Source organism: Tachypleus tridentatus, chromosome 2 (genome assembly GCF_004210375.1).
Source record: "Tachypleus tridentatus isolate NWPU-2018 chromosome 2, ASM421037v1, whole genome shotgun sequence".
In the NCBI taxonomy this organism is placed as follows: Eukaryota; Metazoa; Arthropoda; class Merostomata; order Xiphosura; family Limulidae; genus Tachypleus; species Tachypleus tridentatus.
The window spans coordinates 111,945,306-111,967,487 of NC_134826.1; the positions used below are offsets into that span (position 1 = coordinate 111,945,306).

General features: G+C 33.5%; 1 protein-coding gene across 3 annotated transcripts in view; it reads right to left on the minus strand.

Moving 5' to 3' along the window:
• LOC143244853 (very long chain fatty acid elongase 4-like) overlaps window positions 1-22,182 on the minus strand; it is a 60,559-nt gene that overhangs the window by 22,221 nt on the left and 16,156 nt on the right. For all 3 annotated transcript variants that reach the window (XM_076490266.1, XM_076490264.1, XM_076490265.1), the window contains 3 exons: window positions 20,053-20,133; window positions 13,360-13,416; window positions 8,428-8,542 (listed from right to left, as the gene is read on the minus strand). In XM_076490266.1, the coding sequence (XP_076346381.1) occupies window positions 8,428-8,542; window positions 13,360-13,416; window positions 20,053-20,133 (253 nt within the window). The remainder of the gene's footprint in view (window positions 1-8,427; window positions 8,543-13,359; window positions 13,417-20,052; window positions 20,134-22,182) is intronic.

The window sequence follows — 22,182 nt, forward strand, 5'->3', positions numbered from 1 at the left end:
AAAAGAGAAAGGAAGAGGAACACCCTCTTTTGTATTGAGTGTATCATGTCACCAGATGAAGAGAGAGAGAGAGAGGAAGGGATAGGGCAGAGAAACTAATGGTTAAAAAAAAAAAAAGAACATTGCCTTAGCAGACATACAAACTAAAAACATACACATGAATAAAATATGAAATGCATGTGAGATACAACATTATAGACTGACCAATCAACCCATACACTTGTTGCCTCTTGGAGGAGAATAAGAGGACAAGCATAAAAGATTTGTTGGAACAGAAGCAAATGAGAAAAACATTCTAGAAGTCCACCTTGACCATCCCAAAATCTGGGGAAAAAGATCACAGTTGAGTGTCAAAAGTCCCCACTGGAAATTGAGGGAGGTAGAAAAAGTGGTTGAGACATGAAAAGAGTAAGATCAGATGCCTCACTACAAATTCCTTAGGTTAGTTGGTTTGACGTTTTATTGTGCATAGCAACTAGGCTATCTGTCCCAAATATCAAATAAAAGGTTAAAATTAAAGTAAAAATTAGTAAAAGTCAGAAAAGGAAATTAAGGTAAAACAGTTTAATTTTTGAATTAAAAAAATAAATAGCATTAAATCCAATTTTTACATCTAGTTTACAGCAGTAAGAGAAAAACTACAGTAAACTACAGTAATATAAGTTGTAAAGCACTTTCTGTAGCATAATTGTAGTATTACCATAACTCGCTAGGAAGACTAATGGGTAAGTTCAAAAACTACAGTTAGTCACCTGAAATTGGCTTTTCCATTCCTGGGTTCGAGTTATTTCATGTTATGGCCATTTTCTAATTTCAAATCTAACTTGATGTACTTTGATTCTTAAAAGGGAATCACATTAAGGTCTAATGTTTAAATTAACAAACGTAAATAGCATTAAAAAAATTAATGGTCTTTAAAAACTATAAACATTTTTAAGGCAGACAGTGTTACCATCACCAATAACACTAACATTACTGATAAAAATTGGAACAAAACTTGTTTTAAAATGGTGCCGTCGTTGAGAGGCATAACAACGGCAAGACAGTAAAAAGTGGCTTATTGTGACCTGAGTTTTACACAGACAACACACTGTTGCATCAGTCCCAGATAAAAGAAAACAATGAGTTAAAAAACTGTGACCAATGCATAATCTTGTAAGAACATATTCCTATTTCTCATCCTTACAGAAAGCAAGACCGCCAAAGTCCAATAGAGGGTTTTATTTGGAAAAGCTTGTTTTCACGTTGCTCACTCCAAGTCAACTGCCAAATGGTATGGAGCCAAGCCTTGAATACAGGACCATAGTCCATGCATGGAACAAGGCACAGCAGTGATAGTGCCAAAGCAGACAGATTTTGCTGCAGAGTCAGTGAGCTCGTTCCTGCAAATACCAACATGGCCAGATATCTAGAAAACTGGATAGAAGTAGATGTTAAAGATAAATGGGCCAGTCAGTTTTGAATATTAGCAAGATTAGGGAGTGAACTAATGTGAAGCAATTCCAGGGCCAGTAGAAAGCTAAGAGAGTCAGTATAAGTAATGCAATTAGGGTACTGCTAAGCTTCTATGTGATCTAGGGCAAGAGAAATAGTATACAGTTAAGCAGTGAACACAGAAGCTGTAGAGGGGATTCTGCAAGCAACCGAACCACAACAAACCATGGCAGAGCCAACTGTAACCCAATTTCAAACCATCTGTATAAATAGGAATGGAAGGATGGTTCGAAAGATGTTCAGCAAACAACAGACAGTATTTCCAATTGGTAGGGTCTGCTTTTCTCAAATGACTTAAAGATAGGTCACATTTGGGGACTGTAATAACCCATGGAGGGATGGGCTGACCAGTGGATACAGCAATGCCATTCATGTACAGACCCAATTCATCCAACTGCATCTGGATACGAAGGCCAAAAGGAGCAATGGCAGATTATCTATTTTGAAAAAGCCTGGCCCACCGAGTAAGGAAAACAACCCCAGGTGGGATGCTTTGGTATGGAACGAAATTTTGAAGCATATAGTAAAGACAGTTGCAAACAGTGGAGATGCAAAGAAGGTTCATGAAACTGTATAAGCTCTAAACCGGGGAAGTGCACATAGCCGTGGTGCAGAGGCAAAGCCCTTCATGATGAAAGGGGTCCAGCATCTTTGAAGCCAGTGCTTCATAGTTTAGTTTCAATCAAATAAGAGCATGATATGTCTTTAGCACAGAACATTAATTGCTTCCCAAGTGGTGGAGGAGAGGACACAAAGGATGTTCAGTGCTCTTGTACATTTAACCTCTAATTGCTTGATGTGTGAAATAAAGGTCAGCTCAGAGAGAGAAGTTAAAGCCATTTGCTATGGTCCACTTCAGTAAATGATTGAGAGCAGTCTGTAGCTGCTGCTCAACATACCTCATGTTTGATGACTGACACGAGATGTGAAAGCTGTCAAAACAGAGCCCATTTGCAAGAGTAAGAGGGAGTTAAGTGATGGCATTAATCTTTATACTGAAAAGTGTGACATTTAAAACACAGCCCTGAGAGACTCCAAGTTCCTGTAGAAAAAAATGAGAAAGTGTTGAACCCACACGGACTTGGAATTGCGTGTCCCTTAAAAAATTAATAAAAATGGGCAAATGGCCACATAACCCATATATATGGAGGTCTTACAAAATGTCATACCTCTATGTTGTATCATAAGCCTTCTCAATGTCAAAGAATACCAATACAAGATGTTTGAGAAGGGATTCTTTAATTGATGTTTGAAGTCACATCAGGTGTTCAATGGCAGAGCACTATCATTGGAATCCATACTGGGTGTACAAGAGGAGGTTGTTTGATTCGAGGAACCAAACAAGATGAGCATTAGCCATCCTCTCTCTATGGTTTTATAGAGACAGCTCATCAAAGCAATCGGATGGTAGTTTGAAGGAATCTTGGGATCCTTCCCAGGCTTGGAAAAAGGCAGGGCAATAGCCTGGCATCAGGCAACATGAAAAACAATCTCCTGCCAGATCCAGTTGAAAAGAATCAGAGGATAGCAAGAGAAGCAGGAGATAGATGGCACTATATTTCATAGTGTATATCATCAAGTCCAACTGATGTACTGCCAGACCAATAAAGGACCAGTTGGAGTTCCACCAGTGTAAATGGATGATTATAGTCATAGAGACAATCAGCTCGAAAGGAAAGAGGTGATCACTCTGCCCGAGTCTTGACGGCTAAGAAAGTGGAGGAAGAAGCAGGGGTGCTAGACACCCAGCAAAAGCTTTCACCTAGAGTACCAGTGATACTCTGGGTATCAGCTACTTCCTGGTCATCAGAGAGCAAGATCGAGGGGGACAGAATTATGTTGTCTACTGACCTTTCAAATCTTGTCCTACATGACTTTGCAACTGGTGGTAGAAGATATGCTGGTTGTGAACTTAATCCAAAATTCCTTCTGGCTTTATCATCTTATCCATTGAGCATGTACACGGGCCTGCTGGAAAGCGATGCAGTTCAAGAGTGTGGGATATCTATGGAAAGTATCCTAGGCCTGTTTTTGAGCATTCTGTGCCATGTGGCAGGCAGGATTCCACCATGGACGAGGATATCATGGAAAAATATGTTAAAGTTTTAGCAATACACTGAGCAGCTGCTTGTATAATACAGTCAGTTACTGTTGCCATACACTCATCTATTGATGGTTTACAGACAATGACAAAATAAAGTTTTGCAAGAGTAGTGAAAGAGGACCAGTTTGCATGATCTAGCTTCCACCAGGGTACATGGGTCGGGTGGCATCGACACACCCAGTCTCTCTCAAAATTACAGGAAAATGATCACTGCCTTGTGGATTATTATCAACCTTCCATGAAAAATGGGAGAATAATGAAAGGGACCAAACTGAGAGATCAATAGCAGTAAAGGACTGACTAGGTGCATGGAAATAAGTAGAAGAACCATTATCAAAAAGAGAAAGGTTGCAATCAGAGGGCATACACTCTACAGAGCAACCCCACCTATCAATATCAGCACTTCCCCAGAGGGGATGATGCCCATTAAGTTCCCCAGGATTAAAAGGGAAAATGGAAACTGTTCAATAAGAACATCAATGTCTGATTGATCATAGGTCCAGGCAACAGGTAGAGAGAACAAACAGTGATGGTATGACTCAAGGAAACACGGATGGCTATGGCTTCCAAGGATGTGTTGAGTGGCACATGCTGATCAACCAACAATGCCACCCCTCCATGCACTCGTCCATCACACAGCCTGTCATTTCTGTACAAAGAAAACCACCAAAAGGTAACTGTATCAGCAGGTTTCAAAAATGTTTCCTTTAAGGAAAGACATAGAGTAGTAGGAAGCAATCAGCGTTTTGATGTCATCCAGATTAGAATGTAAACCTCGACAGTTCCAAGGTGGCCATTTTTATATATAGGTAAATTGGGTGGAGAACACTTCTGTTTACAACCACGTCTTTTTTCTTTACTGTCTTTATTCGAGGGAGGTCTGTCAACTCCATGGATCCTGTCCTGGGTCTATTGGGTAGGTCCTTGCACAGGATGGATGTTGAAATTAATTAATCAACTTTTTTAACCATGGAGGTAATAAAACCTTTCATTTGTTTTAAGAACAATTCATTGGGAGGCACAGAGAGATCCATCTGCACTCCCACTGTAGTAGTGGAACAAAGTGCAGCAGAATATGTCCGAGATGAAGTGGTGGACAGCAATTTCCAAGCCTCAGGATAAGTAATGTTATGAATCAATTTAAAATGGTGCACCTCTTTTTCTTCCAACCAATTAGGGCAAGAATGTAGGGTGGGTAAGAGCCATTGCAATTGATGCAATGAGGGTCTGTTTCACACTCGCAAACATCATGATCCTTGCCACTGTAACGAGCACACATCACGGAACCACAACATCTTTGAGTGACTGAACCGCTGACACAGGAAACAGAGTTTGGAATGTATGGCCATATCCTGCAATTAATATAATCTGCCTTGATGGTGGCAGGTTGACTTGGTGATGTAAATGTCAGAATGAGGATATTGGTCAGCATCGTAATTCCATCTTTGCAAGTGGAGATACACCTCACTGCAGAAACTCCTTGAGTGGAGAAAGAAGCGAGAATCTCTGACTCAGAGATGTTCTTCAAATCCCTCTCAACAATAACTCCATGTGATGAATTTAAAGTAGAATGAGGTGAAACCTCAATAGGTATATCCCCAATCACCTTTGAATGCAACAGGAATTCACTGTGTTGAGCTGTGGATGTTTCCACCAATATGTCACTAGGTCGAAGCTTCTTTGCTGAATTTGGAGAGCCAGAAAGTCCCTCTGGTCCCTTCTGAATGAAAAAGGGAGACATTTGCCTGAACGATTTGTCTGAAAGAGAATGTAGGATAAGGAAATGAGGTCAACAGGTGTTACAAATATTGAAGATTGCTGCTCATAATCTTCAAGACGTGGTTGTTTACCTATGGACTGTCTTTTCACTATTTTAAAGTTCTATGTGGAGGATTCATTATAAAAAAAGAAATATTTCAGTGCCAACTGACCCACCCACCATGAATCCCTATGAGGAGATACATTACAATGCAGCAATCCCAGGGTTTCATGAGCACTATACCCAAACACCAGCATCAGATACAATGCCCACAACACCCGTTGAGAACATCCAACACTTGTACTTGGTTGTCCTAGCCCATGTGGACCAGCCGAATGACTCAAGGGAGACCACCCCAAGACCGCCCATCTACAGAATTCAAGGTCAAAGTGATATGTTAGAGTTGGACCTCTCAACCACCAGAATCCTCTCCTCCCCTTCATGGGTCACTATGCATAGTAAACACGTGAGTGGATGTTCAGATCCCAGAAGAGGTAAATTGAAAGAACAAAACCTTCCCTGGGAGGTCCCCTCACCACGTGCAGGAATCCACACTGAGGGGAAAATTCCTTAGGAACCACCAAAAGAGGAGAATACATCCTGGAAAAGGATAAGAAACCCACCTAGTACTCTTTAGCCAATAAGTCCAACACTGCCATAGATGTTGGCAAGAAACAAGATCCCCTGGAGGAGAGAAAGTAATGTGAGTAGATAGTGGATGGAGATAGGAAAAACAATAGGTAATGCTCATTGACAGAATTTCCACTACTCCACAACTTGCTGCAAATTGAGGATGAAAATTCATAAATACAAGTAAACTGGATACTCTGACTTTGAGACAATACCACAGTCACTGTTGAGACTGGCAGCACTGAAGTCTATGAGCAGAAAAAGGGTGGATAGAAACAGTGAAATGGGGAGTGGTGGAAGGAAGAAGAGGAAACGTAAGTAAATATATAGAGAAAGGCACAGATGTAGCAAAAGAGAAGCATTCAACCAGTGAGGATAAGGAAAAACATTGGTATGTGATCTCATAGATATAAGGTCTCCAATAAAATGACAGATGAAGGAGCCAGACTTAGGTACATGAGAGGAAAAGAAGGCAAAAGGATTTACATAAAGGTATTACAATCCAACAAACTGCAGCAAGTGACCAACCAAATATGAAGGAATAATGCTAAGGAAAATAAACTTGCTGTTATAGAGAAGATAAGTGAATAGGCATCCACCATATGCCCCTAAAGAAAATGGTACATTACCATGGAAAGAATGTGAATGGAGGAAACATACTGGAATAGGGTAGTGTGTGCAAGACAAAGGTGGGAAATCTCGTGCCTAACAAGAGAGAGAGGATCTGACCTCCAAGTCTAAAGCAAAGGCTCCAGAGTTTAGGAGTTGAAGAAAGGCAATACTGCAGGAAGTAAAGCACAATCACATGAAGTAACAAAGATAGGATGAAAAGGCATGCATATATCTAAATATTAGTAAAAGTAACTGAATATGGACTAACATATCCGGATAGAAAGTAAAAATATAACAATAAGCAGGGAATGAACTACAAAAAGGAGAAATATACCTGAAAAATCTAGAGATTACAAAAATGGTTTAGGTAGATTCAAGACAGCATGGGTAAAAAATTCAAAATTAGGCAGTGGGGGAAAAAGTAAAAATTCTCTTCTGTCATGAACAAGAAACATAGGTGGAAGTATTTCAGATACAAAAGAAAGCACAGGCCACATGAACCACTCCAGTACCTGCTGCACAAAAACTGTCACTTCTAACAAAGAAACCCTTTGCTATTGCAGTGGTGAGACTTCTGTAAACAATGTCTTGTTTTAGATCAGACAAAGCAGAAGTTGCTGATACTAATGAAATAAAAGCAGTAAAATCTGCAGCTCAAAAAAAATATTGAAAAGTGACAATCCAATAATGAATGCTTTTACAACAGGCAATGTCTTTGCAGATACTTCCCTTAAAAATGTCTATCTCTGAAAGTTCACAAGGAAAAAGAAAAGAAAGACACATGTTTCATATGCAGGAATGTCAAATTGAAAATGGTAATGACTTCTAAATAGTATAGAGAGAGTCAAGCTGTACTAGGAGGGTGTGTCACACTACTATCAATGAATGGTCGTTACATGCTATAATACAGTTACACCTCATGTAAAGATGTGATACTGGATGAGAGCTTTAAGACTAGTGATGAGCAAAAATTATGCATATATAGGGCAATACAAATCTAGGAAAGCTATCATGTGAGCAGATGTATTGTATCAGAATTCATGCCTCACTTATTTGGTAACTAAGAGAACTTCAAATATGAAGTAACAGGTACTAAATCTTAAATTTTATTCTCAATGCATGTAACTATTGTTTTGAGGTTATTTAAAGGTAGGCGAATAAGACTTAATTTGAATGTATGTGAAAACATGTCATATTGGATACTATAGCATGTATTTCCTGCATCAATAAATCCTATTACTCTTAATACAATAATAATCATTTATCCTAGTAGATCTCTAGCAGAGAAAAATGTACCATTAATATACAGTAGAACCTTGACTATCAGGCACCACACTACTGAGAGCAAACCTTTTCAGTTTCTCATATTCTACTATTTGTAACCAAAATAAATAAATCTTGCAGTAACAGGATCCTCAATAATTCAGATTAAGGGCAGTATCTTTTGTCTTGTTATTTTATGTGGGCAATTAACTTTGCCCACTGTCTGTATGGTATTCTGGTAAATTCCAGAGAAGTATTTTACTTTGAAACTTTGTAACCAATAATAATAATAAAAAAAAAAGTACAGCTAATCCCACCCCCTGAAACCTCCTGTTGACAACATTGATGCCATGGCAATGCATAACTTGTAAACACCAGTGTCTTTTATTTATCAAACAAAATTAGGGGGGCCTTAAAATTCAGAAATTTAGCACAGTTAATATGACACTATTATATGTAAGACACCTTGTTATAGAAGGCAATTAGAAGGGTGACCTTAATGTCACAGTTTTTCTGTAATTGAACTGTATACAAATCTAATTTTAAGATAATATAAAATACATACTCTGGCCACCAGGAGCATACTTCACACCCATCCAAGTATTAAATACAATGGTGCAATGGTGGTAACAGTGGAGAAATGACACCTGGTTAAACTTCTTTCGCAGAATAAAGAAAACCTATATAGTCAGGAAGTAGGTTTTATCTAAATACTGTGCAAGTAATTTCTTTCTATAAATCCTTTAGTGACAGACAAATACATATTAATCATGATTATCAAAAGTCTGTAGGTCATTTTATATATTTTTATTAATTAATTGCATTACAAGAAAGTAATTTCTATGATGCATCTTTTTTACTGGGATTCAAAGTTTCTTTTAAAAATTTATAATGTTTATAAGTTAGAAAAATAGTTATAAGACAGATATAACAGTTTACACAGTGACAAACAAATACAGAAGTTTCCAAATTTAACCCTCTATCAAAAGTACAAGCTTTGTTTATTACTATCGAATGAAAATCAATATTTTCAAGGTAACTTTGAAATATAAAGTAGTTTCAAATTGCTCATTACAAATATAATAAATTTATGAAAATATGTTCATAATATATCATGACTTGAAAACTATTTATATATTAAACAACTATATAATTAGATAATTTAAGTCTCAGATAAAAATGTGAAAAAAGTACAAATGACATATATATATATGCATGCATGCATGTGGCTATAAACAGGTTGTTTCAAGAAATCAAACCACTATATTCAAGGGACAAAATAGTCTGTCTGGTGGATCTTATTATCAGAAATTGCTAATCAATAGTGAATTTGATTAGCAATTAGCAAATATTACTTATAATTTTAATACATTATGGCAATTAAATCTAGCACTAAAAGTGTTAACTCTTTGAAAAGACATCCATTAAAAAAAAAGTAAATATTATTCTAATAACACTTTTATCCAGCTTCAAATCCTAATATCTATTTGCATCATACATGGCATTACATGAACAGGAGAGTTCCTGGTATATAAGGTAAAGTTTCAAAACTGCAGGAAATACCAAACACCTCAGTTGTCACAAAATAATGCAACAATTGATACACTAGAAAGAGAATTGACCTGAAAATATCCCAAATGAACAAGGTTACCATAAATACTTTTTCAATTTAGTCTAATTTTCTTCTTTTTGAAGAGACTTCACTCTTCACAACATGTTCTCTTTGGTTTTTAAGAAAATATCTAGTGACATTTCAGCAGTAATTACCGTTCTTGCACTGAGCATCTTTTATTTTGCAAATCACAAAGAGTTTCGCAAGTTTCATTCAAAATTTAATAAAACAATTTTTAGTTTATGTTATATCAATTAGTATAGCACAAAAATGTAACTTATAATCCATATGTTAATCATATATACACACACACACACACACATTTTAACTTCCAATTTTTATAAGGCAATATTAAAAATAAAATTCTAATTTTCCTCTGGTGTGAGATAGAGAACATTTTCTCTCTAGACATCCCATCTTCTCTAATTGGTATTTAATCTCTACTAGTATTTAACCACAGAATCAAGGGTTTATTTTAATTTTACATGTAAGACAATGGTTAAGATTAGTTCAGTGGTTAATCTTTCCCAGTTTGTTGGATGTGATAGGTGTGACAAATGGGTTTTATTTGGGAACTCTGGAAGATTATGTTGTAAGAATGTTCAATTTATATATAATTTCCAGAATGGAGAAAAAGTTGGAAGCTATCCCAACTAAACTTGAGGAAATAGAGAGAAGAATAAACTGTGGGAAATGATAGCAAGACTTCAAGAGCTTGAGCTTTTATATGCAAGAAAGGCATCAGCTAAGATTAACAATGAGGTTCAAAAAATTAGAAAGGGTAGTATTAGGGTTATAAGTAGCAAACTTATTTGTAAAGACCCTATTCTTTTGAGCATCAGATTTCAGCCCTTGGCTTATGTAAATGAGGAACTACTGGAGGGAGGGAAAACAAAAGGAATAAAAAAGAATATGGATTATGAATTTATAAAAGTTATAGTTATAGATGATTCCTTGGCACAGAATGTGGATAGTGTCAGGTTAATAGTGAAAAAGAATTACATTATGCTACCTTTGGGCACAAGTGGAAGATACAACTGACAGAGCAAGAGATAAAATGAAGGGAACTGGCAATGATGCAATTTATGCTGTGAACAAAGGGGTTAACAATATACGGAAAAATAAGTCAGAAAAGCTAATTACTAAGCACAAGGGGTTGATAAAAGCAATTAAAGATAAAGGCTATATATTAATTGTCAGGGGTACTGCCAACAGTGGAGATAAAAATTTTGAAATTGTCACTAGGCTAAATGCTAGGCTGAAATTAATATGCAAGAATGAGTAAGTTAGGTGGTTGGGTTTGTGAGATCAATTCAGTTGGAGGAAGGAGCTTTTTTCGGAATAGATGGTTTACATTTAAGTAGAAAATGGTCTGGCATGTTTGCAAGGGCTATCAAATCAGCTGTAAGGAAAGTTTTAAACTGGGACTAGAATAGCAGTGAGGGTGAAAAAAAACTAAATGAAACAAAACAAAGATGTATGGTAAAGTTCAGCACAGAAATTCAGTATAAAGGTAGTTATAAGAACAGGCTTAATTGTTAACTATTGCTAGAAGTACAAAAAATGACTTTAGGCCACTGGTAGAAATAGAAAATTTTAAAATAATGGGAATAAGTAAAACATGGCTAAATGTAGATAATTTTGAAGACTGAAATTTATTTGAAATATATGGTTATAGGCTATGTAATAGGGACAAAGTAGTAAAGAGAAGGGAAGGAGTGACTATATATGTAAAGTGTGACTTGCATCCTGTTTGAGTTGAGAACATTAAAAATAACGTCAAGAAGTGTGATTCAATTTGGATTTCTGCTAATGGATATCAAGGGAAAACTCTCAAAAGAAATCTGTTAAAGACAACCAGATGAAACTGATCAAATTAGTGAGAAACTTTACAGTGAGACTACAATTTCAGCTATTTATGGAGTCAATTATTGTTGAATTTAATTTCAGATATACTGACTGGGAATTGCTAGTCAAACCATGAGGGAGAAAGGTTTCTGGAAAGTATTCAACATGGATTTCTTGATTAAAAGGTCAAGGAACATACTAGAAATAATGCTATTTAAGATTTATTGTTAACATTAATATCAAAATGTTAAAAGGGTGGAAATTGGGGCCTAGGTACAAGTCATCATTGTTGTATTAGGTTTGATGTTTTGTTGCATGTGGAAATCAACAATATTTAGATTCCAAATTTAAAAAAAAAAAAAAGTTGAAGGGATGTAACAAGAAATATCTTTTTGATTTGGGAAGCTGAGTTATTTGGAGACAATGAGTAAATGTGAAAATTTTTTTAAAAAGGTTGCTGCAAGTAAAAAAAGTAGAATGGCTATCAAAGGTATGAGATTAAATTTAAAAAAGCATTACAAATTTAAGAAATTTAAACTGATTGGTATTACAGAACATGAGAAAGTTTGTCAAATAGGAAATGAGGAAATGATATATAAAAAAAATTGGCTGAAAACATAATTAACAATAAAGATTTTTTAAAGTACATTATAAGTAAACAAACTGTTAGGATGTGGATAGGAACCTTGAGAAAAAGCAGACAAAAGCTTGTATCTGATGATATAAAATTGTTAGATTATTAAATTCTACTTTTCTTCAGTTTTTAACTAATGAAGACTTAAGCAGTATTCTTCATCTTGAACAACTAACAGATGAAAACAAAGTAGAAGACAACAGCATAAATTCTGAGCTTGTTGAAATAACATTGGGAAGTTTAAAGAGTGATGAGGCTCCACGGCCAGACATTTCCCCGAGGGTTTTAAAAAAGATAAAGAACTGGATAAACGAACCACTTGCCACAATATTTTGTAGGTCCTTGAAACAATGGACAAGTACCAACAGAATGGAAATTAGCTAATGTCACTCTTATCATCAAAGGAGGTAAAAGAAGTTGTCTCAGTAGGCCTATTAGTCTTACATCCATAGTAGGAAAAGTTTTAGAAAGTCTGATAAAAGATAACTTGCAAAGTCATTTGAAAAAAGTTTAGGAATTTATTGGATAGTCAAGATGGCTTTATTAAAAGAAAATCTTGCTTTACAAATTTAACATATTTGGGTAAGGATGTAGATTTGGTGTATTTGGATTTTCAGAAAGCATTTGACAAAGTGCTGCATAAAATTCTTGCACAGAAACTTATCTCCATTGGTGCGGGGAACAAGTTAACTAAATAGATAGAAGAGTGGCTTGATGGAAGAAAGCAGAGGGTTGTTATAAATGGAGTTCAGTCAAACTGGATTAATGTTGTCAGTAATGAACCTCAGGACTGAGTCTTAGGACCACTGCTGTTTTCGATTTACATTAATTACATAGATAAAGGAACGGTCAATAAATTACTTAAATTTGCTAATTATATTAAGGTCTTGGGTGTTGCTGGCTGCTGCTGTATTAAAAGTTAAAGTATTAAAACTATATAAAAGTAAAAATGGTCAAGTTATCAGTTCTGTAGACTGAGCCTGTATTGAGAGTTCACAACTAGCTTAATGTTAATGTGCAGTGTATTGTGTGTAGATTATTTAGTCTAATTGCTAGACTACAGATGTATTTCAAACATCATGAACAAACAACTAGAGTATGTGTACATATGTGAATGACAAACTGACAAATAAGAAAATACCATGTGTGCCATTAGATGGGAATTTCCAATAAATGAACATCAGCTTTGGTGTAATAAACTGAAACATTATGACACTTTCACTTTACTATTGTTGGTCTTGAAGATAACAAGAGAAAAAATAATACTATATTTGCTTAGCACAGCATGCAAATCAAGTAGTTCCAAATGGGGTTTACTGATTTTCAAATTGTGATACAACACAATTATTTTGTCCGTGAAACTTGCATTAGTAATAATAAATTTCAAAAATGAAATGACTTACAGTATCCAACAATTCCACTATCTTGGAGATGTAGAATAACCAAATGAGTTTGGCCATCTAATAAAACAAGAGAACAAAAGAAAATTACTATAGAAATTATCCAAGAACATATTTTAAATAAATGCTTTGTGGTAATATTACAACTGTTTTTGATAACGTTTGTTGTTAAGCTCAAAGCTACACAAATGGTTATATATGCTGTGCTCACTATGGGTATGAAAACCTTGGTTTTTGATGTTACAAACATTAAAGCTTACTACTTTTCAATAGTTTATTTCAGCTAATTGGTCAGCAAGGCCAATAAACCATTATATGCAGCTTTTTCGTTTTTGTCAATTAAATGAGCCATACATTATGAGAGAAAATTAAGGACTGGAATAAATTAACACATATCAACAATTGTCTTATTTCCTGCCTTCTAGCTGAATTGTTTTTTTACTCTACTTATAACATTGATTTTTAATCTACCATGCTGTGAATGATTTCTGGAAAAATGTAAATAATGCCCTTATGTTACAAAGTATTTCAATGAAAAATAGCAACACTACCAACAAAGAGGATGTCATTATATGATAAATATTTTGTCTTAATTTCATCATTTTTTGTCTTAATACTGGTCTTAAAATTACATTTTTTGTAAAGCATTGTACATGATGTTTCTACAGCACTAGATTACACCAATGGTAAGATGTACAAATCTAAAATTTGTGAATAGTACAAGTTACATAATAAATACTAGTATAGTTTGTGTGTTTATGTTTATGCAACATAAGTATTAAAAACACATACAGTTTATACAAGAGCTGTTTCTGTATCATGAGATTTAATTAGAACAAATTCCAATTTATCTATGATCAGTTTAAATGGCACTTGCCATAGTTTTTGTATTTCAATCACATCAATACAATTCATATTTTTATCAATGTTGATAAACTATTGAAAGGAATATTAAGGAAGTGCTACTAGATATTTCAGACATTTCAGTTGCACACAAATCTCAAAAGAACTAAATACATTAGTACGCTTCATAGTTTGAAAATTAAAAGCTATGATGCTAAAAGCATATGCATAAACTTGTTACAGGTATGCAGGACTATGCAAAGGAAAAAAATTACAAACAATGTCTGTTAAAGTTGTGACGTACTAGGTTAAGTAATAAAATGTTATTAACTAACTTTGTATATGTAATTACAAGATTTGATGGTTTATTAATAATGTGTCCTTACAATGAATTACGCCTCTTAAGTCATAGGAATTTTGGAACTACACATCAAGATCTAGGCTACTATAGTTTAATTTAGGTGATTGAACTCTCATTCCATATTAGCAGAAAAGTGAAATGTGTAAAATTTTCAACATGTACTGAGAAAACAACATTCTGCATAATGTATGGAAAAATGACCACACTTCAAAATTGCATGCATGTCCACTTCAAATGAAAAAGCACTGCAAAGTTTGGTAAAGTTCTCTTAGAAACTTTGCATTTAAAACATGATACATTATCAAATCTATACTAGAGAAGTTTTAGGTACTCAAAAATGTTTCCACTACCTTGTTTTCCTATTGGGGAAGTCTTAATTGTTCAGGATTTAGATTAAACATTTATGTGAGTGTGTTTGAATCAGTTGTTCCAATAACTTGAGGGATGATTGTGATAAAATAGAGACTTTTGTCACTTTCCTTATTTTTATGTTTTTAGGAGAAGCAGAATTCATTTCAAATCTTAGTTTTTTTACTTCAAGTGGCTGTCTCATCATCACAAATTTAAACAGAAGAGTTTTACAAACTTATAAATAATACTGCATCTTTTATCTGGTCTGGAACTGAATATTTTTATTGATGATTCACAAAGAGCAAATTAATCCTATCTTGATACAGAGGTAAACATCTCTTGATTAGAAAGCTAGCAAATTTATTTTTGGCTGGTTTCACACAGTTTACAAGCTCACCTTCCACCAAGGAATATATCTAGTGTCCTTGTAGAAATACTAATGTCCAAAGTTAATTCTCTGAAGTTGAACAGTTCATAACATTTGAAATCTACAAACTTTCCTTGTAGTTTTTCCAATTAATAAGCATTTATCATGGCTGTAGCTTCTGAGGTTTACAGTATACTAAGTGCAGCAAACCAACAATATATAACTGTCTCTCAATGTATTGCAATTTATAAACTTTAAGGAGAAATTCTAGAAAGTTCAACTGGGAACAATTCTGGCAATCACTAGTATTTTACATACATCATACATTGTTGGTTCTTATGCTGGAGAATCTTCTACAAATTTAAAGAATTGGCAGAACTTTTGCAATACTCATTTAACAATACAAGTTACAAGGATTTCTAAATATATTTTAACTAAAACAAATGTAGATAATAACGTAAACATAGCCTAATAAATCTGTTACATGGCACTAATAAAACTGCTAAAGCAAAACGTGAAGCTGGTCTTAGCTTTTGTACAGACTTGGAGCTTTTGTTCTAACTTCCTCTTATTATATACCACAATTTAAATTAATATATACACTCATGCACACACAACACCTGTAAAACACATAACAAAATCAAAGATGACAATATATTCATGCATTTATCGTTCTTTAGTTAGATAAACTTGGTATTGTTTTAATAACAAAACTGATTACAGAGATAAAAACAAGCAAGAGTATTTCCAACACTATCTGTGTATGTACTCTGGTCCTTTAGGGAGAACAGGGGTGAGAGACATTTTTTTAGGCAAGAGAATTAATCATTAGCAATGTATCTCAAATAATACTAACATTTTTCAGTGATGAGATTTTGCTGCTGAAGATAATTTGAATTGAAAAACTGAGAAATATATCATGACAAAACTAGGTTTATACTAAAAAATGCAAGGAATAAATTATTGAGTCAGTTTCTTTTTATCTGAAATAAATAAGCAATTCATCTCACCTAATAAATATCATGCTCTTATATCAACAAATATTGTAACTGGCTCACGTGTAAGTTATTCGTTCAATAACACAACTGAATACAATTAGGTCTACCAATATGTTTTCAAAGCTTGATATTTTGGTTGTGCTCAACTCTGGTGATGTTTTCAGGTTCTGACTTTCAATCAGATTTGTGAGATGATGAAAGTTAAGCCACAGAATTTTATTCTTAAGTTTAAGTCTGGCTGCAGTATGTTGGTTGAGTAGCTGCTTTTTTTGGTAATATTTAGTTTTCAATTCTTCTACCAACAGCTGTGTATGACAGCAATAATAAGCAGAAGAGCCTTGGAAATTTCAGTGAGTTGTCTTGAAGTTCAGGGATTTTAGAGTGATTTTGTGGTTTTTACAAATGGTTAAAACTACGTATCAATCAAGGCCCTTTGAAATTTCACATCAAGCTTTTCTAGAGTACGAAACAAGTGTAACACATCATATCTATACTACTGTGTCAGAGTATTTGCAAGTGATTCATCAGGAGGAAAATGAAAATTTATAACACACATTAAAGATATGGTAAAATCAAAAACATCTTAAATAAGATTGCTTTGGAGATTCCTTACATTGTGTCATTATAATAATAGCTCAAAAACAAGACTTTGAACATCATATTCAAACTACAGAAAACAATTTGATTTCAGTAAGATTTTATATTCAATTGGAGATTTAAAAAGAACAGATTTAAATGGTAACAATATATTGGAATGTATGAAAAAAATGTGAGGCACACACATTCAGTAAATAACATTAAGAGAAACTATTATACAAAAAGGCTTAAATATATTTATAAACAGTGAAAATCTGGAATTGATTACATCAATAACAAGAAAATTTTATTTAGAGTTAGGTAATCATTGAAAATGTGGTTCCAAAATCAAGAATTTTAAAAATTACTAGAAGTATAGGGTGGTTGTTATTCTCAGTATGTAACTGAATATAAGAGTTGAGTGGATTAGTTAGCTTATATAAATGTCTTGCAGAAATTCCTATGTGCTTGAGTGCACTTATTTGCAAGTGACATGTATTTGCGTGACTTTTTGGTAAGTTCTATTTTATTATAATTTTCATGGATAGTGAGTAAGAAATTAAGGGGATAACCATTACTTTGTTATATGTCTCAAAACATCTACTGATTCTTATCACTCTTTTCATTGGCAAAGTTTTAAACTCAAATATCAGCTTCAAAAACACAAAAACATTACTCACAAATTAAGCTACATTTAGTATTTATGTCAATATTTACAATTAGAAACACGTTTAAAACCAAAAATTCTCTTTCCATTTCTACGCATTAACAGGTAATATATAAATATGTTTGTAGTGGCTGCAATGCTATATATGTCCTGGTACAAATGCATAACATCAATGAATATGTGCACACAAGAACATGGAACTTTCAGCAAGTGGATATAAACTAATTAATCCACCCAATTCTTGTAACCAATTGTACAGTAAGAATAGCAACAACTTCCACATTTTAAAAATCTTTAAAATTTTCAGTTTTGGAACAACAAATTACAAACTCTTTATTAGAGAAAGCCTCTTCATTTCCACTAATCACTCAATATTAAATAATTACACCTACTTCTCCCTGTTATTAATTTAATTCCAGATATGAAGTTATCTTTATTTGAAAATTATTACTACTATTTATATTTTTTCTATAATAGGTGATCTTAATGTCATTTATTAAATGTTATTCTTCATTATTTTGTTAACGTTTAAGTCTGTTCTTTCTAAACTTCTGACTGTATATAAAAACTTAGTGCTAAAGTTTTTTGCAGCTTCAATATTATGAACTTACTTTTTTTAATATATTAATACTGATGATGTAATTTAAGGAAATTCCCAAATACTGTATTAAAGATACTTTCTGGTATTGTCATGTCTAATATTTAATACAACACTAAATTTTCCACCTCATGAATCAGTTCAAAAACATTTTTTTAACAAAATGTTAATCAGTATTCAACATAAATGCCATTGTGACAGTTTTTTTTGCAAAGTGGCTACTATATTGTTGAACATTACCAAAAAAGGAGTATAACTTAAAAGCAAAAACTGGCTTTTTCATATTACTTATTTGTTTAAATTGTTACCCATTTTACAGAATGACCAGTGATGTGGGTAGAATTAACTACTCTGAGCAAGTCTGATTATATGAACTCCAGAAACTAAAGTTTAAGTATTCTGGAACATTATCTTAAGTGAACCAGTCGGCTTTAATACAAGTTTCAAGGGAGTACAGCAAACCTAATCATTTCACAACTTTAATAAAGACAATTTTTCATCATTTCTAAGGTGAAATATAAATAGTTTTGTTTGTACTGCATATGTAAAGGTTGGTTTTCTTTTTGCACATTACACTTTGTGTCTAGTCAATTTACTTCTTACCAGATTTAATTTTGGTAGAACTTGATATTACACTCTTACCCAAAGTGTTTGTATACTGTTCTATATTGATGTTACTCAATTAACTTAGTTATTAACTAGTTAGGATTAGTTATTAACTACATGCCCAAGCAGTAACAAAGATAGGGTATGATCTGATAAACATGTACAAGTTGTGACTCTGGTCTGCACAAGATGTTTTAAGAAAGCTTCTCCATTTTCAGTGATCACCCAACACTATTATAACATCAACTACTTTCTGTTGCCTTTAATCAATTCTGGATTCTCAGTATTTTTACTTGATATTTATTATTTTAAAGATACAGTGTTTATACTTATATTAAAGCCTTTCTCCATAATAGTTTCTCTTAAAGTTATTTATACAATATGTATAAATAGAGAGTTGGACAGCAAAGGAAAAATAAGCACAGTCACAAATTACAGATATTTGCAATTCTTTTACACCTAAACTTATTAATCTCTGGCTACTGAGATTAAGGCAAAACAAAGATAAATGTCATTTGTTATTCCACAGTTTGCTAGGTTACATGCTTCAATTATTCTATACATATTTCTGAGAAAGTTTGTATAGTTTCTGTATCATATTTGAATAGGCAAAGAGAAGATATGATACAATGTAAGATGAGGTTTGAGTTGCTGCATGTAATCTTTACTAGTGTAAAAGGATTAGCACAATTTAAAACCTATCTTCATCAGGTTCACATGAATATAATAACTACATAACAAACATTTGTGGAGTTTACGTAAAACTGTGTTACTATACTTTACAATAGATATATTCTAAAACTATTTATGGAAGAGTGAAGTTATCTATTATTACAAAAGGGACACTGGTTTAACAATTAAAGAATGTTCTAATATACAAACACATACACAAGAAAATACAAACATATACATCTGAAAACATAGTGAAAATAAGTTTTGAGAAGACATGTCCATTCATGCATTTTCCTGTTGTTACATTTCATTTCTTGTTTTAATAATATAATTTTTTGTACATAAGTAGACACCATAATATCATGATATTGAAATGATGTATGCCTAATGTTTCACATGTAAAATGTTCAACGTTCCAAATTTTTTCAGGAATCAAACAAGGTTTAAGTTTCTTATACATGTAGTGAAAATCTCTCAAACCAAGTTTCATTCTAGAACTCCTTTTCTACACCCTTGAGAAAAAAACATTTAAATTTGTTCCTACAGCTTTATCATCAAATTACATATTTGCTTGTCACAATGCTCTTCATATTTTTGTATTTACTTTTTTCCCCAAATCCCCAATAAAAATTAATATAATACACATTTTTATTTTACCTTCATAACCCAAGGATGTTCTGAAGACTCCACTGCCTGGCAAACAACACTGTAGCGAGCCTCATAAGCTGCACTGAATATCTAAAGTCATCAATATATGAAAAAATTATATATATACACACACACACACACATTAATGTAAAAGTATGTATGGATACACATACAAATAAATAAGTTACTCAAATTCAAAAAAAGATTTTTATTTGCTGTAGTTCTTGATGCTTAACTTATCCAGCAACAATGGATTTAACATGTACTTCAAGATAGACCACTATGTGAAATGAATAACATAATTAATTTATTAACTTGTGGTACATGTGGTTTTAAGTATGTCAAACAGACAATTAATCTTTTAAATATAAGGATCCACTTACACATGTAATAAGGGTTTTCCTTACTGGATTGAAATAATTTCAACAAAACCTTCATTTAATAATGTAAAAATTACCCCACTGGAAAATATAAAAAATGAAAATCTGTTAATAGAAAGAGAAGAATACTTTATCTTGAAAGTTAAACTATCCTTATGAATTAAATCAAGATTTTCAAAATACAAATGCTGAAGTTTTACGTAAAAAAATATCTGTGTTACAAACATATTTCAGATAATATTTAAGTAATAAAATAAATACAGGGGCAAAGGTAAAAACTGATAAAATAGATTGATTTTGAAATTTTTTTGTAAAAATCTAGATTTTGCTATTCATATATTGACTCCTGTTATAGAGAAATATACAAGGAAAAGATAGGTGAACCAATGAGTGATGTATGACAACAGGAGATAGATGATATAGTAATAAAATAAATACAGGGGCAAAGGTAAAAACTGATAAAATAGATTGATTTTGAAATTTTTGTGTAAAAATCTAGATTTTGCTATTCATATATTGACTCCTGTTATAGAGAAATATACAAGGAAAAGATAGGTGAACCAATGAGTGATGTATGACAACAGGAGATAGATGATATCCAACCCAGAAGAAATCTGGCAGACAATGGAGATACTGTGACAAATGTATGAAGAAAGGACCCAGATCTCAGGCTGGAAAACCTCTTCCAAAGGAAACGAACATAAGCAGCAAAAGACATTATTGGGAGGTGGTAAATCTGGTGTGAAGAGATGTAAAAAAGATTGTGGAAGCAAGGAGAGGAGGAGGAACAAGCAATACTTTTAAGTCAAATCCAGACAGACAGTAATAGGAGAAGGTCATGAAAACTGAAGGATTCCAATGTATAAACAATCAGGCATTGGAAAAAAATGGAACTGTATGAGCCACATAACACTACAGAGCTTAAACTAGCAAAGGAGACAGCTAGGAAATCAAAGAAAGGGAAATATGATTGAAGGCAACGTTACTCTCAAGATAAGGAGAAAAAAGGTTTTATGATAAAGGATACAAAAGACATTAACGGCAAAGACATTCAACCTTTAACATTCACAGGCAAATAATAGGAGGTAAAAGACTTTTTAATGATATATATGGAATAAGAAGCTAATGGTTTGATTGGGGAGAGAAAGGGCATACATGTCAAAATTAAAATCCTAATCTGATAAGGATGTAGGTCAAGGCAGATGACGAAGAGAAAAGGAGTAAAACAAGAAGGAAATAACAGAAGAGGAAAATACCTAGTGGAAAGTGAAAAACACAAGGTTGAGGATTACACTGTTCTATAATCAGCAATGGTCTAAACATAAAAATCATTGTCAAACATCTGGGTAAAATATTAGGACAGATGAGGGATGGAAGAAGAAAAAGGGATAAATTCCTAACATAAACCAATGGCAAAAAATACAGCACGTACAATGATATGAGGAACCAGGAAAAACCATGCATAAAGTAAAAGTGGGGAGATGGACATATGAAGCACTGCTAAATAAGGTTGATAGTATAATAGTGAAAACTAAAGAAGGAAAGGTAATGGGAGAGAGTCCTTCTGATAAGACCCAAAAATCCCATAGGTGTATGGTGAATGCCTCCCAGATTCCTGTGAAAAAAAAACAGACCCTTACTGGACTTGATCTCATGGAACAGTCACCAGTACTATTAACAGTGTGTAGGTAAGCAGTGAACAACAGTATGCCACACCACTAAGGAACAAGTGAGGGAAAGGAAGAATGGATGCTTGATA